The 15,135-nt window shown below is 33.5% G+C and overlaps 1 protein-coding gene and 2 long non-coding RNA genes across 11 annotated transcripts; 2 read left to right on the forward strand and 1 right to left on the reverse strand.

Moving 5' to 3' along the window:
- Positions 1-51: 51 nt before the first annotated feature.
- Positions 52-15,135, reverse strand: LOC105462718 (transcription activator MSS11-like). 2 transcript variants are annotated; one of them, XM_011709539.1, is made up of 8 exons: positions 14,831-15,134; positions 7,960-8,094; positions 5,603-5,721; positions 3,926-4,351; positions 2,643-2,897; positions 1,975-2,300; positions 664-844; positions 52-555 (listed from the first exon to the last, which is right to left on the reverse strand). In XM_011709539.1, exons 1-8 carry the CDS (start codon positions 14,868-14,870, stop codon positions 295-297), a joined length of 1,743 nt encoding a protein of 580 aa, XP_011707841.1. In that variant the 5' UTR covers positions 14,871-15,134; the 3' UTR covers positions 52-294. The 2 variants fall into 2 exon arrangements, with proteins under 2 accessions (XP_011707841.1, XP_011707842.1); XM_011709540.1 differs by lacking the exon at positions 7,960-8,094 and having other exon boundaries at positions 14,831-15,135.
- On the forward strand, positions 4,363-5,431 carry LOC105462717. The gene is made up of 2 exons (XR_976102.1): positions 4,363-4,705; positions 4,958-5,431. It is a non-coding gene; the product is annotated as an uncharacterized LOC105462717 (long non-coding RNA).
- On the forward strand, positions 8,101-11,274 carry LOC105462716. 8 transcript variants are annotated; one of them, XR_976100.1, is made up of 6 exons: positions 8,101-8,214; positions 9,418-9,726; positions 9,851-10,176; positions 10,250-10,462; positions 10,551-10,681; positions 10,752-11,274. It is a non-coding gene; the product is annotated as an uncharacterized LOC105462716 (long non-coding RNA). The 8 variants fall into 8 exon arrangements; XR_976099.1 differs by having other exon boundaries at positions 10,763-11,274; XR_976101.1 differs by having other exon boundaries at positions 9,851-9,951; positions 10,065-10,176; positions 10,551-11,274.

Here is a 15,135-nt window from a genome sequence, read left to right on the forward strand (position 1 = left end):
TTTCTCTGCGTCCTTTTTTTTATTTCAACGCTTTAATTTCAGTGCAAGGAATTTTACGCAAAAAAAACATATATATTATTATTCAACAATGAGCGAGGAACGCGTTACTATTTACATTGCCTCTGAAGTATAAACCTACTTACTATATTCTCTATTGAGAAAATAAATTATATATACAGATAAAAAACATTTTTTAAACTAGAAGTTTTATCATGGAAACAAGACGGTTTCCAGATATTAAATATTGAGCTTATGAACCTTTGATTAATTCTATAAATCTTTGATTGATCTGCTTCAAGAATTGTCTTCGCTTTCTTCTGTGCTATTTGTACTGTTATCGTGATTCTTGTACGCTGAGAAGAACGCCAAAGCCTTCATCAGCTGGTAACTCTTGCTGATGGGTATATTACTGTCGTACAAGTTCTTTGAAGATTTACAGTCTACGTAGAACCACCAGTTGCACTTCAGAATCGTTTGATCGAACAACGTCGATTCCGGACAGAGGAAGCTCTTCATGATCAAGCCATCGTCTGTCAGTGCGCAGACATGGAACACCTAATTGCACAAAATTTCAATTTCAAGAGTTTTTAAAAATAAGTATTGTATATGAATTAAATGTTTTTCTGAAAGATTACTTTAATATAATGTTTTTAAAAGCCTCACCATACATCCCAAATCTTCGTCGGCATAGAGACCCGGAAAATGCTTTTGATCGCCACAGTAGAAACTCGTATCCGGCAGATCGACGCGACTTGCAAAATTATCGTCGAAGTTCTTGTCGTATCCAACGGGATAGTATTCCCGCGGCGCATTCATCACTTTAGTAACTCCGGAATTGTATTTACTGTAAATTAAAAAGTTAGATTTCTTTCTTGAGTGACTTTATACATTCCTCAAAAAATTTGAAACTAAAATATCTCGTAAATAATGAACGAAAAATATGTAATGAGCAAAATTATATAGGACTAAATAAAATGTGCCTAACGGTGATAAGAATTTAATTTTAGGTGAAATCTGCAGTCATACAAAGTCCTATAAAGGTACAAGTGAATTTTTTTAATTCCCATTTTTTATTGCATACTAGAACAAAACAAAGCTTTCCAAAAGTTTTCAAGAGCTTTCCAAAACATATAATATAATAAAGTATTCTTTGTTAAGTCTATATTAAGTATCCCAAGTTATGAGACTTGAAATTTACAGTATACCGTCGGCAGTAATATTATATCAGATGTGTGAACGGCTAAAGCTTTTTGAATGATGTTCAAGATCATGATCTTGACAGCATATATATGTCAAGGTCAAGGTCAAGGTCATTGAAAATTGTCCCTCTTTTTTTTTAAATAAAAATAATTTTCAAAAATAAAAATAAGAGCAACAATCTCCAATGGCCTTAATCTTGGCATATGTGTCAAGGTCATGGTCCTGAATAATATTTTAGAGATTTTAGCCGTTGTTTGGACAGTGGGATAATATGCTAATGCTTACTGTACACTTCAAGCCTCATAACTCGATATACTTAATTTATTATAGTGCTTTGGAAAGCTCTTAAAGTAAACTACAAGAATATGCAATAAAAAATGAGATAGGCGGATTCCATTTAAAAAATTCAACTTGACCTTAATATGATCTGTTGCGGATTCTACCCAAAGTCAAATTCTTATCACCGTCATTAGGCATTTTATTTAGTCCTACAACTTCGCTTCTTACATATTTTTCGCTATAGTTGATTGTTTTCGAGATATTTTAGTATTTCTGGACTTTTTGAGGACCCTGTGTATGTATGTATTTTATTGTATGTACAAAGTAGGTATACAATTAAACATTAGACATAAAATGTAGATATTAAACGAGATATTCTACATAAAAAATACTTTTAATTTTTTATAAAGTAAAGATCTGTATCTTTTTAAATTAATTAAATGCTTACTTAAAAGATTATTAAATAGTTGAAAACATTAATTTAAAATAATTTACGTTTTAACAGGCGATAGTGTGGATGTTGTGGTGGTACTGGTACTTGTGGGTCCCTGTTGTTTTTTAAGAAGCTGTTGCTGTCTCAAAAGAATTGCTGCTTCCAAAGCTTCTAGAGTAATGTTACTTGCTTCTGCGAGAGTCTTCAAGGAGGTTTCCATCCCCTGGATGGGGGCCAAAGAAGGTAAATCGTTGGGCAGTGGTAAAGACTGTCGTTTTTCGTTTTGTTGAAGAGGCGATTGGCTGGCATCTGTTGCAGAAATGGGCTGCAGCGAGAGCAATGTCATTTCGTTCACTGAAGCAGCCATTTCGTCGCTCGGCAAAGGTAGCTGTATAAAAATAATAATAATAATATTCAAATTTACAGTCTTTATAAATATGCCTTTTTGTGGATACATTTATTAAAATATGTGGCAACATTTTATTAAATTTTATATATATATATATATAAAATATAAAAGTTGAAGATTAAATATAATTCGTATTGGCTCGCATACGGCCTCTACTTTAATATGTTTGATATATTCTCGTGAGCTTAGCTATTTCTCTAAATTATTATAATTAAAAATATTTCAATAATTACAATAGTAATAGTAAAGATAAAAATATTAAATTATATAAATGGAGTTTTAATAAAATTATTATTACGTTATATAAAACTACGGTTATACCTGTGTAAAATCATCTTTTGATACTTCGTTATCCGAGTCCTGTAGCAGGGTGCCACCACCACTGATTCTGTTCGTGAGTTTTGCTGACGATTGCGGCATCGCGATGAAAGGTGGCAAGCCAACGTTTGACATTAAATTAGCCGTTGCCTTTGATGATGACAACGATGGAAGGGCCTCAGCCTCGATCATACCTGGCGGAATTGCGGCAATGATAGGTAGTTTCGGCAGGGCTCCTGCTACCGCCATTATTTGTGGCTGTGGAAAATCGAAATATATATAGTGTAAATTACAGAGACTTACAAATACCAAGTGCCATATGTCGTTACCAGAATTTAATCAAGTGTAATATCTCTGATATTGCTCAAAGAGCTTTTCATTAGAATAAATTGAATCCATAGAAATAGAAATAGAAATGTATTCATATGTTTGATATAAGGAGCAGGTCACTTAATATTAAAAATACTTCGAAGCATTTGATTGATTAAACAGAAGAAAGAATTTTATTAATCAACCAGTCAAAGAATGCTTCGAAACATTTGTAGTATTAAGTTGATCGTAGCTATTTAGTGATAATAGCATATTATTGTTTAAAGGAACAATATTAATTAACAATTGAGATCGTAAAACGCCTACACGGTTTAAAGCGGATCTTAGTACTTCTATATAATATTAGTGTGACTCTTACAATTTTTGGTTTATATAACACTATGTGGTCGCAAATTATATGTAATAAATCAATGCTCAAAGCATCTATGTTAAATTCTGTGAAAATTCCCCCTCCCTTGCGACGTCAAATAAATGCTAACTTGCATCTATACGAACCATTCACACCGAATCTGTAAAGAAATTTATTGCGAAAAAATATCACCCCATATTCTCAGCCAGGAATGAGATGATATTTTTTCGCAATAAATTTCTTTACAGATTCGGTGTGAATGGTTCGTATAGATGCAAGTTAGCATTTATTTGACGTCGCGAGGGAGGGAGGATTTTCACAGGATTTAAAATCGATGCTTTGAGCATCGATTTATTAGATTGCCTTCGGCAATTTAATTGTGATATTACATATACCACTCGATTCGGAGCTGCGGTGAAGCACGCGATTTGTGACCACGTGGTGTTATACGAACCGAAAATTATATAAAGATTCACACTAATATTATATAGCAGCACCAAGATCCGCTTTGTATCGTGTAGGCGTTTTACGATCTCAATTGTTCATCAATTAAATTAAAATTAGAATTAATATTAAATAAATTGAGATTGAATCCAAAATAGATCACCATAACCATTTGGTCCTTCTTGTTTTCTATCGCCATAATCTGCTGCCGTTGTACGAGCATTTGCTGCTGCTGTTGCTTCTGCTGTTGCTGCAGCTTTTGTTGCTGCATTTGTTGCTGTCTCATAGCTTCCTGCTGCTGCAGACGTTGTTGTTTCAACATCTGTACCGCCAACGCCTCCTGTTGTATTCTCTGTTGCTGCTTTATCTTAGATTCTTGATGAATTCGTTGATGATGCTGGCGCAGCGCTTCCTGCTGCATCGCCGACAGCACTGGTGCCGCTTTAAGAGCCGTTGCGTTCACTATCAGCTTCTGACGTTCAGGTTGCTGGGCCATCGGTCGGACCGATCCGATAGGCAACGGCTTGAAGGGCGGTACTACTTGGCGGGTATTTACCGATCCTGCACGTGTCTCGTCGCGATTGTTTGCCTACAAAAATCATGGATTTGTATTCAGTGTGAAGTGAGAGAGGAATTTAAAATGCCGTCTCTCAGCCTCTCATGCCTAATTTTCTAGGCTAGTTCTAATAATACAGAGCCCGTGAGTTACACTTTGTGGAAAGTTGCACGACGCTCATTCGTGCGTTGCCTGAAGAAATGTCAGCAAAATCGTAACATATCGTATAAACACGCGGCGTACATATGTGAATGCCGCCGGAGCGACATTCACGCACCAGTTGTGACAAGGCCGATATCGGCAGTGTAATCCATATATATTTTCTTGCAGCGATGTAGAAAAACCGATCCATCTTATTCGATCTCCGACCTACATATTCCTCCCGAGGTGAGGACAAAGCATCACTATATTGCAATCGCTTCAATAGTCCCCTTCGCGTTAGAGAGACACAATCAGTAAAAGTAGATCTGGCCAGTAAATATTATATTTGCATACAAACGGTCGCAAAGTTAATGTAAACCGCAATAATACGCACACACACATAAGTCTAGTTATCGCAACATTTTAGTTATTATGTTTGATTATATAAATGTTTTAATTAGATTATATTTACATAATAAATAAACTTTCGCGATAAAGATTAAATTTCTACAAGCGAAATGTCGATTGCGAAATAATCGCACCAGATGGTCTTTTCTTCGGCAAAAGCGGCTACGAAATTAAAAGTTGGTAACGGCATTGTAGAATATAATCCTATGATTATCACTGATCGTTGCCGCGGAGCGAGACCAAGAGCTAGACAGCATCGAGAGCAGATGCAATTAGATTGCACACCGTGGAATGGTCAAAGTGGATTTCCAGAGGGGATATGAATAACGAGTGAACGCTTTCGCATTGATCCTCGTCCGCATTGGACTTTCCATGAGCCGATTTGAGTATGGCTATAATTTACGTTGATACCTATCGCCTATACACAGGATGTTCGGCCCGAAAGTATCGTGTGAGCGAACGTGTTAGGACTGGTATTGGTACAGAGAGCTTCGGGGCAACAAGGAAAGTAGAAAATACGACAAACTAGGCAATAAGCGAAAGTAAAATCGTCATACAATTTAATTCACTTGTTCGGTGTCTTACGTATTTTGTTTTAGAGATATCATTCACACAAGTAATATATGTATAATTTTTATATTCTGATATATGTCTGAGTAGCTTAGTTACTTGCCTACGTAAATTGGATGCATAAACTGGAGCATAAACTGGATTACTTTGGAATTTTTCACTTACCGTATTCAAAGGACTAAGTGCGAGTCCATTAACTCTGTTCGATTGCACGCTTCTTCGTTTTGCATTTTCCAAATTGGAGAGCGATTGGCCAAAGCCTAGCTCGTCTCCAATGGAAAATCCTGCAACCAAGCGAAATCGAATTAATTTTACTAATTATAAGCATGACGTGCAAACACTGGAAGACTTAAAATAGTATTGTGAGAAAACAGCAGTAGACGAGGCGATTTAATTTATTTACAAAGAGAAGAAGACAGCACTATTGTAGAAAGCTTCCTGTAAGTGTGTTAAGAGAATAGAGACGCGCAGTAAAGCGTAGATATACATGAAGAGTCAGTCAATATAGAAGTAGATTTTTCAGAACCACAATTCTGACGCACCAACCTCTTTTTCTCTTATTATTCTATTATTGTAAATATATTTATAATTATATATGTATAACTTGACAAAAATTTATGTACTTTTTCACATTTATATTTATTTTTACATTGAAATTTTTATATTGAAACTACACAGGATTTTGAAATCTCTCCATTAACATACTTTTATTTATGCGAATACAGTTTGTCAGCTAACTAGTAAATTGGCGGCAAGTTGAAGTCGGCAAATATTGTGTAAAAAGGCATTACGTCATTTTAACGCCTATAGTAACTCATTTTTACACTCTCGACATTTGATCCTCAGTTGCATATATTAAATCGTGTCCTCGTCGAAAAGGTCTTCCTTTACGAAGATGTATGATGGACATTTAGTTCACAACTGTGTCAGGTCAAGGCAGTGAATAAATCATAATCGACTTGTCAATGCGTTATTAAAGACGCGAAACAGCGACCGCGTCGGTCGGAGGGTAGTGTCCAGAAGTTGCATCCACAGGTTAAGCCATTACGTATTATTATGTCTATATACAGGCCAATCTACGCTTATTTCGTAATAATCCTGTCAATAACGCTGTTGCAATTTATTAAAGCAGTTAACTTATATGTGAGTCTTTCTTGCAAGAAATTCAGATTAATATAAGATAAGATTAAAATTAATTACGCTAGCTGCAGTGAGGAATTAAATCGTAAGATATTTTTGACAATTAAAAAATGATGAAACAAAATTGCACATTTAAACGTTCGTTATAATTATAGTAAGTAGAAAATCGTAAATAAGATTGAACGTCTTCGATTCAACATGGTTCGATTTGCTGTCAATCATCAAATTATGACATCACAATTGTTATATCACTTAAATGTACTCGTCACATCTTTTCAACCAAAAGGAACCTTATATAACAATCGCACGCGATTAAATTGGACATGCATTTTCCGACAGTGACACGGTAAACGCATCAGCACGCACGTAAATAGCGTGCACGGGTAGGCGAAAATTTCAACATAACACACAAATCGCCTTGTTTCTCAATATATGGTTTGGAGAGAAAAATATACACAATGAATATTTACAGACATAAATCAGTAGAAACTTAATTCCTTGAACTGCTGGCCAAATGAAATGCAGGTCACGTATAATTTAGAAATCACTATGGACATTTGCATTCATACACGCAGAACGTTTCACAATCTGTGACAGATGGGTATATCTGAGCAAAGTTCGTCTTATATTACACATAAATGCCCATTTAAACGTTCGTTACCAAATGATAAAATCTTAATTTGTTCTTAAGAAGTTTTCGTTACAAGCAGTAAATCCCTGTAAATAGTATGATCATAGTATGTTACAAAATCTCTTATAGTGAATTGGTTAAGCAATTTACGTAACATATAAAAAAATCGAATTCATCTTTTACATATAAACTTTATATATAAAAAATATAAGCATTTAAAGAAATCAAGGAAAAAGCATTTCGGTATTTAGTATTAGCAACATTAAATTATACTTTAACATTAAGTTAAATTAAATTTTAATTTAATTATACATGTATAATATTAAATTACTTAGTGCTTTAAATTAAAATCAATTATATTTATACATCAATATCATTTTATTACATAATTTTAATTGAAACTTTTATATACATATAGTTCATAAAACGATTTACTATATATTTTGCATCTATAAATATAGATCTATAGATTTTTCTTCTTAATACAATAAATATTCTTGGAAAGAGTCTACTATTTAAATTTTAAAGAGTTCTTTGTTAACTACATTAACACAAATTTAAGACCCGGATATGGACTAGATAATCAATTGATTCGTTTACATGTTAATTACATCGTCTCAAGGTCGTTCGTTTCCTTTACAATCTCCACGTGAAATTAATCGACCGAATCAGAGAACCGATCGGAGAACCGATCTATTAGTAAACGCGATTATTGAATTGACGATCGTGATCGCTCCCATATTCAACTCACCCAAGCCGACGTAACCCTTTACACCTCCGAGATTTCTGACACGGAAGAGACCGGACTTTTTGAAAGCACAGTTAAGAACAAATCCAAAGTCAGATTGAAACACACACGTGCCTAGCGCCTCCCGCCACGTACATCCTGCAAGCAGAACCGGAAGAAACAAAGCCATGGATCGTTCCTCTGATCCATCGAATTCGGAATGACGTTCTGCGTGATCCGTTATGCTCCGAGATGAATACGAGTTTCATGACTCTTGAAGTATCAGTTGTCTCAAGCTCCATGTTATATTAATAATGCCTGTCAAAGCTCTCACATGCATTTACAAATATTTTTGATTATAAAATTTTAATTTGCAACTTTTGTTATCAACTGTTTATAAATTAAGCAGAAGATGAAAGAAAAATTTACATTCGTTAATATAAAATTAATTGTAGACAATGAATATAAAATAAATATTCTTAAAAAATTATTGCCAAATCTCGACATTGTTAAATATAATTATTATAATTATTATAATTATAAATAATGATATAATGATAATGCATTTAAAAACATAAATATAATTTTATTTTGATATATAAAATAGTAAAACAAAAGGTTATTTTAATAAAAATTGATTGTTAAAAACGAATACTGAATAATCAGGGCACATGTTTGTAAATGATTTAACATTTGCATATTCTGTGCTATTGATTCTTCGTCGTCTGTTAACGTTGTGTTTTCAAAATATATACTTTCACCTAGAAAATATTTGCCTGGCGACCGAGTAAATAAATTAAAAGAAGATATTAATATTAATCTTTAAAAGTATGTCTAAGGAACAATTTGCAATCTTTATTACATTTCATTTTTGATGTTATATTATGCGTTATATTATATATGTAAAGTTATTTTTAATAAATTTCATTAATAAACTGATACTAACACGCGAATATTAAGGTAATATTTAAGATACTTTAATCGTGTATTATAATATATAAAAATATCAATTGTATATAAATGAAAGTAACTCTATGAATCTTTACTTTCCAATCTCCTTTCTCGAAGATTATTTTAAAGAGAAATAGCCTTGTCGCAATAACCACCACAAAAAAAAATAATAGTGATTTACGTCTACGTGTTTTCTCTTTGTTTGGACATAGAGCACTAAAAGGCTGTAGGCCAAATGTCATTAAAACTGTCCATCAAAACGATCTTTACTTTGTAGCAGTTTTCTATTTTCAATGATATATAGACATATTCCTTTCCATCAATAGAACTTTTAATGATATTTCACGTACCATAAATTTCAAACAAAATTACCATTTAGTTAGATCTATTTCTTGTCTCATTGTGATAATGATTATAGAATGACTATACATACTGCGATTACATTATCGTTCATTTCAATTATGTTAAAACAACTTATACACATATATCGAGTAAGTAGATTTTGCAAGAATTGGAATCTCTTCTTCGCAGGACGAGTACTCCAAACTTCGTGAAAGGTATTTCCGGAATTTGTTTAAGGAATATTTGCCGGACCGGAGGTGTGCCGTTGGGCCATAGCCTAGTGACCCACTTGAAACCTGACTAAACGCCCTGGCGTTGACCGATCGCCACGCATTACATGATTATCATGAGGTCAAACTGCTTTCTTCCCGATGTTAAAATTGTGACAATCTTCGAATTTCTGATTTTCGATCAATGTTGAAAGCAATATAAATAATCGGTGATTAATACTTATTTATATCCCAGCACAACGAACTGCAAGTCAACTTCAATATCAAAGTTAATATAGCATTACGTTTATTCACCGCAAACGAAAAAATTCTCGCCATCAGACAATTAAATTGTGAGAAAGAACATTGTAAAAATAACAATTAACTGAATCTTCATGAAGTGTCGCTTGCAGACTGGAGAAAACACGACAGCAGAGATCTCTTTTTTTTTCTTAATTAGCGACACCGGATGAGAAATAACAAAACATTGTGAAAGAGATTCTACAGACGGAGAGTACATAAATTATTACAGCATCAATGAAGTTAATAACTAACGGGACAAATTAATACCGAACACTGTTTTGTCGTTTGGTGATGCTAATAGCTTCCTTATTGCGATAAATACAGCCAAAGGAGAAGCCAGAATGATTGGTACTGTTCTCACTTCGAATTTATTATACAATCGCGTATTGCACTCTGTGACGCACGAAAGTCGGCGAAACGAGTGGCGTTTCGTAATGTGAGAAATTATCTTTGAATAGAAATTTTACCGTTCCAGTCCGATAAACGGATGTAAACCTCCTTTTTTTCAGGGCACTACTGGTAATGACACATCGCGTGTGTGTCATTCACGATAGTGAAAAGCAGAAGAAATCAAAGCTGCGAAATTTCACCGTGATTTGTGATAAGTTAGCTATCCGATCACATTAGCTACATTCAAAATAGCAGTCGCGGTTGACTGCACATATGGGCTTAATAATTTATATTTGTGTACTCGTACACCGATACAATGTGAAAAATAAAATGTTGTTATATATATGATTCAATTGTAACATAACAGCTCTCTCTCTATGCTTGAGAAAAAGAAAGACCAACAAGATATATTACTTGCAGATATACCTTGCAGAAAAATAAATGATTAATATGTCGGGAAGATCGATAGTTCTGTCGAAGAAACTCGTTTTTATATGCGAGTTTAGATTTATTTGCAAATAGAGGCAACACGAGGATGATGATATTTGATGGTACAGATCTCACACATACTTTCGCTTTTGAGGGATGCCTGATGTAATCGAGTCACGATATGATTCTCAGGAATTGTACAGGATTCTACGAACGATGGCGAAATTCACTTTTCTTCACTTAACCGGGATTCTCATCGTCGAACGACATAACAATGATCGTATACCGAGCGAATACCGTGTAATACTTTCCGAAGGCCTTCACCTTGACTGCCAGCCGCTTCGATAATATTACTTTATTATCTCTGCTCTATCATCAGATTCCGATTACGGAGAAAATGAAAGAAAATCGACGCGATCTACGATTCAGAAACTAACGCCAATCTCTCCTTTCGCAGACGCTGACAATTGCCGACTATAAAGTAAATCCGATAATCCATTAAATTTACATAATGATCTGTCGATCGTGATCATTAATCAAGGTAAAATCGTTTGATAAAGGAAAGTAGATCACATCTTATTCCCTTGAATGCACTTTTTATACTTTATCATGGCATTTATTATTCCAAAGGAAAGATAAAGTAATTTGTAATTGAAAATAAATTGCAAATATTAATATTAATATTAATCGGTTACAAAACATTTTTTGTGAGATATCAGATTTGAAATAATAAAATGACAATTGAAAAAAAATATGAATCTTGTCTGACAATTACAAATATAATGAACGACTGACGTCAACTTGACGAGGCCAGCATTGTTAGACGTAACTAAGTAGAAAGTATGCGCACAGATGACATTTACACAGACAGGTTGGCCTGATTCCCCAAATACGCATCCCGCGAATCTCGGTAAAAGGATTATCGGCAGAAGCCGAACCGGTCAGTCTTTAAGGTAATCTAATTTTTGACTGGGCACGTCGTCATTTCGAAATCAAACGGGACATTCTCCTATTTTCGTGTCACGTACCGCTTCATTGAGCTTGAAGAAATAGATTGCATACATGTAATAAATAGTTATCATCCACAAATAAATATTACAACGATACAAAATACGATCTCTCTATTTTAAGATAAGATGTTTTATGCTTTTGAAGTTTTAAGTGTTTGACGCGTTTTAGCAAATTCAAATAAATAAAAATTGTTTTCGACAGATTAAATAAACCTAACCAGATTTTCTATATCAGTTGGTAAGAGAACTACAGTCTATAGAGTCTAGAAATAGACCGGTTAATTCGGAAGTTAGTCAACACAGAAATAATTAACCCCGATTCGATTTAGCCACAGAAAAACATGTACGTTTCACTTTAATACCAAATTCTGAGCTTAGAGAACTTAAATACAATTACACTTTAATTCACATAGTACGGCAGATCTAAGTATGAAAGCCGCTTTTCCGATAATCGTGGAGAAAGCTTTCGCATCTTTAATTACGCGTCATATCCGTTGACATGTTAAGTTTATAGCATGTACAGAAAAAATAAGAGCTACATGCTGCTATATATCTTTCGTAGAAACTTCGGCAAATACTCGCGCGTATCTCTTTCCCTTCTTCTTCACTTTTGTAAAAAAAAAAAAAATATACAATTACACAGAAGAAGCGAAGCCGAGTCCTTTCTCTTAGATCACTTTCGATGACGATTATCCAGCGATCGAAATTGTGTACTTTCGACGTCCTGCTCCATTTTTTCATTCTACATTTTGCGGCGCGTGTACCCAATCTTTTCGCACTTTCTATCCTGCATCACTGAGCAAATCAATGGCAATACTTTTCTCAATGCGGTAATTTTTGACCGCCTATACGTTATGTATACTGTTATACTGTGCGCAGCGTATCGCGTAAGAAACGCTTTATTACATGAATCTCTTTTGAAACACTTTTAATTTTACGATGTCAGGAAATCAAACAATGTAATATTTAAATTCTTTTCAATTATTGAAAGAAATAGTACTAAGTATAAATAGTACTATTAAAGATTATTAATAATAATAAAAAAAAAATAATTATGTGTGTTCGTCAGCAATTGAAAATAAAATTTAAAGAAATAAAAGTAATAGAAAAAATTATACTTAAAAAATTTTGCAACTTCTTGAATCAAATATATTTGTTTTCTTTATATAATATATTGATTTAAAAGTTGTCATTAATATTAAATTTATCAAGAATTTCAAATTTACAACATACGTTTGTTTTGTTAAATAAAATAATGAGCTGCAAAACAGACTTCACATTTTCAAAGTATTATTAAGCCTATTTGAGCAATATACACAAGAGAATAAATTAGTTAACGTAGCGAGAGCCACGGCTAATCATACAGTTTCATCATTTTTATTTACACATTATGTACACATACATAGATATACGATATGTACACCGACTAGTTTCAATGACTTCCTTTCTGTTAGATGTATAACAAAGATGAATAAATAATTTGCAATATTAACCGAAATGATTGTGTCTTTGACAAATATGCAAAAATACACCTTTTTACATACTGAATTATTTTACATGCTTATACTTTACAATTTGTAAAGACAAGAAATCCAAAGTTATTGTACACTTGTAAAATTGTTACAAATATTTCAATTGGCTATTTATCATAGAAAAAATAAATTATATTATTTATATAAAAGATTTCTTACTTATTTCTTTAAAAAAACGCCATTTTGATTAGAAATACTTTATTTGCGAAAATGTGAAAGATTTCCTTACAAAAATAGGTTAAAATCTTTAAGAAATTTCCACTGATCCTGACGCATCACGACGCATAATGATGCATCGAGTGCAATGCACTACAGTATCGGCCCGCAAGAAGTCCAGCTGCTTTTCACAATGCGTAACCATCGCAGTCACGCTCAGATCATTGCAAACAGTAGCGTGAAATTACGGAAAATTATATTTTTGCGCGCAATTCACGTATCTAAGCTGATATACTGCGAATTTTTCACGGGACATATAGTACCTGCTTAACGTAATGTCGTACGCAAAGACCCATACATATGTACAAATGCTTTATCACAGAGCGAGAAATTTCTTCGCTATAGAGAGGAACAAGACTATTAGTACAGTAAGGAAGAAGTACGCTGATTAATTGATCGATTTACAGCGTGTGAGACGTGCAGTCGAGTTAAGAATAATGTACAGACGTCGAAGTCGATAGCACAGAATAAAAATTATGCAGTTCATACAAGGCGCAATAAAAATGAGAGAAAGGCCCAACAAATGAAATCGCCCATGTAAAAACGATACGACGGTTTTTGCAATCGGCTTTCAAATTCGACTCCGTTGCAAATCGTTGATTTAAAACTTTACAACAAATCTGACTATTGCATTAAATAAATACTCAATAAATATTCAACTTTATATTAATGATACAAATAAACAGGAGATAATAATCATGTGTCACTTAAAATATTTAAAGTATTAAAATATTTTTTTAGCAACTTAATGCATTTTATAATAAATTAGTACAAATTACATAAAGTTTGCTTAAAACTTTCTTTACTAATTAACAAAGGATTAACGCAATTAATATCATATATACATTTTATTATAAAAATACGATTAGGCATAAGAAGATTTGAAAACCGATGTTTACGATGAATATCAAAAGAAATATTCAATGAAAATTTGTATACATCAAACGATTAATGCATTTATAACGATCGTTCTATTTTATTATGATACTAGAATTAATTTTTATATTGCACAATTGACGGCACATCAGATGTGTATCTTGAACTCTGCGTTCTATTTGACATACTAATATAAATTTTTCAGATTATTTAATTATTAATGCACAATCACTCAATGGATACGAATATATCACAAAATTGTAATCAAAATTATGTATTAAATTAGAGATATTAATGCAGCAAGAGCGACGAAATAACCGGATGTGCACTTGCACATCGACGGTCACTGTCGTGCTCTGCATTTTACGCATCTTACACAGAAGTGGCGCAGCTGGATGGTTTTACATCAGTGACGTTTACCTTAATAAAAATTTAAATTTTGAACTTGAAATTAATTTGAAAAATCCACTTATTAAATCACATCACATTAATTTAAATATTTTACTGTGAGTTTCTCGAGAAGAGAGAAGGAGAAAGAGTACAAATATAAATAATATATATATTTTACAAAGTAACGAAAGGAAAGTAAACCGTCTGCAGCCACGTCACTTCTTGAAAAAAGAAACAAACTACTTACCGACGACTACGAAGAGAAATAATGTAGTGGCGATCTTCATTCTCGTCGATCCAGTTTTAATTGCCACTATCCTTAGGATCTCAGAGCCGTCGATTCTCGCGAAACGATCCTGAGAATCGTTAGGAACAAGAAACGGAGACAAGAGTGCAATGAAGCGCAAGGACTTCGCGGAGAAAACTTGCTTGCAGGCTGATCGAAACCTTGCTACTAGTAATCGACGATCGCCGATGAAAAACGTCCGGCAAGCTACTCGATCTCGCGTATACTAATAGTACATGGACATGCTCGACAAAGGTAAGCACGCG

The sequence above is a fragment of the Wasmannia auropunctata genome, unplaced genomic scaffold (assembly GCF_000956235.1).
Source record: "Wasmannia auropunctata unplaced genomic scaffold, wasmannia.A_1.0 LD336095.1, whole genome shotgun sequence".
In the NCBI taxonomy this organism is placed as follows: domain Eukaryota; kingdom Metazoa; phylum Arthropoda; class Insecta; order Hymenoptera; family Formicidae; genus Wasmannia; species Wasmannia auropunctata.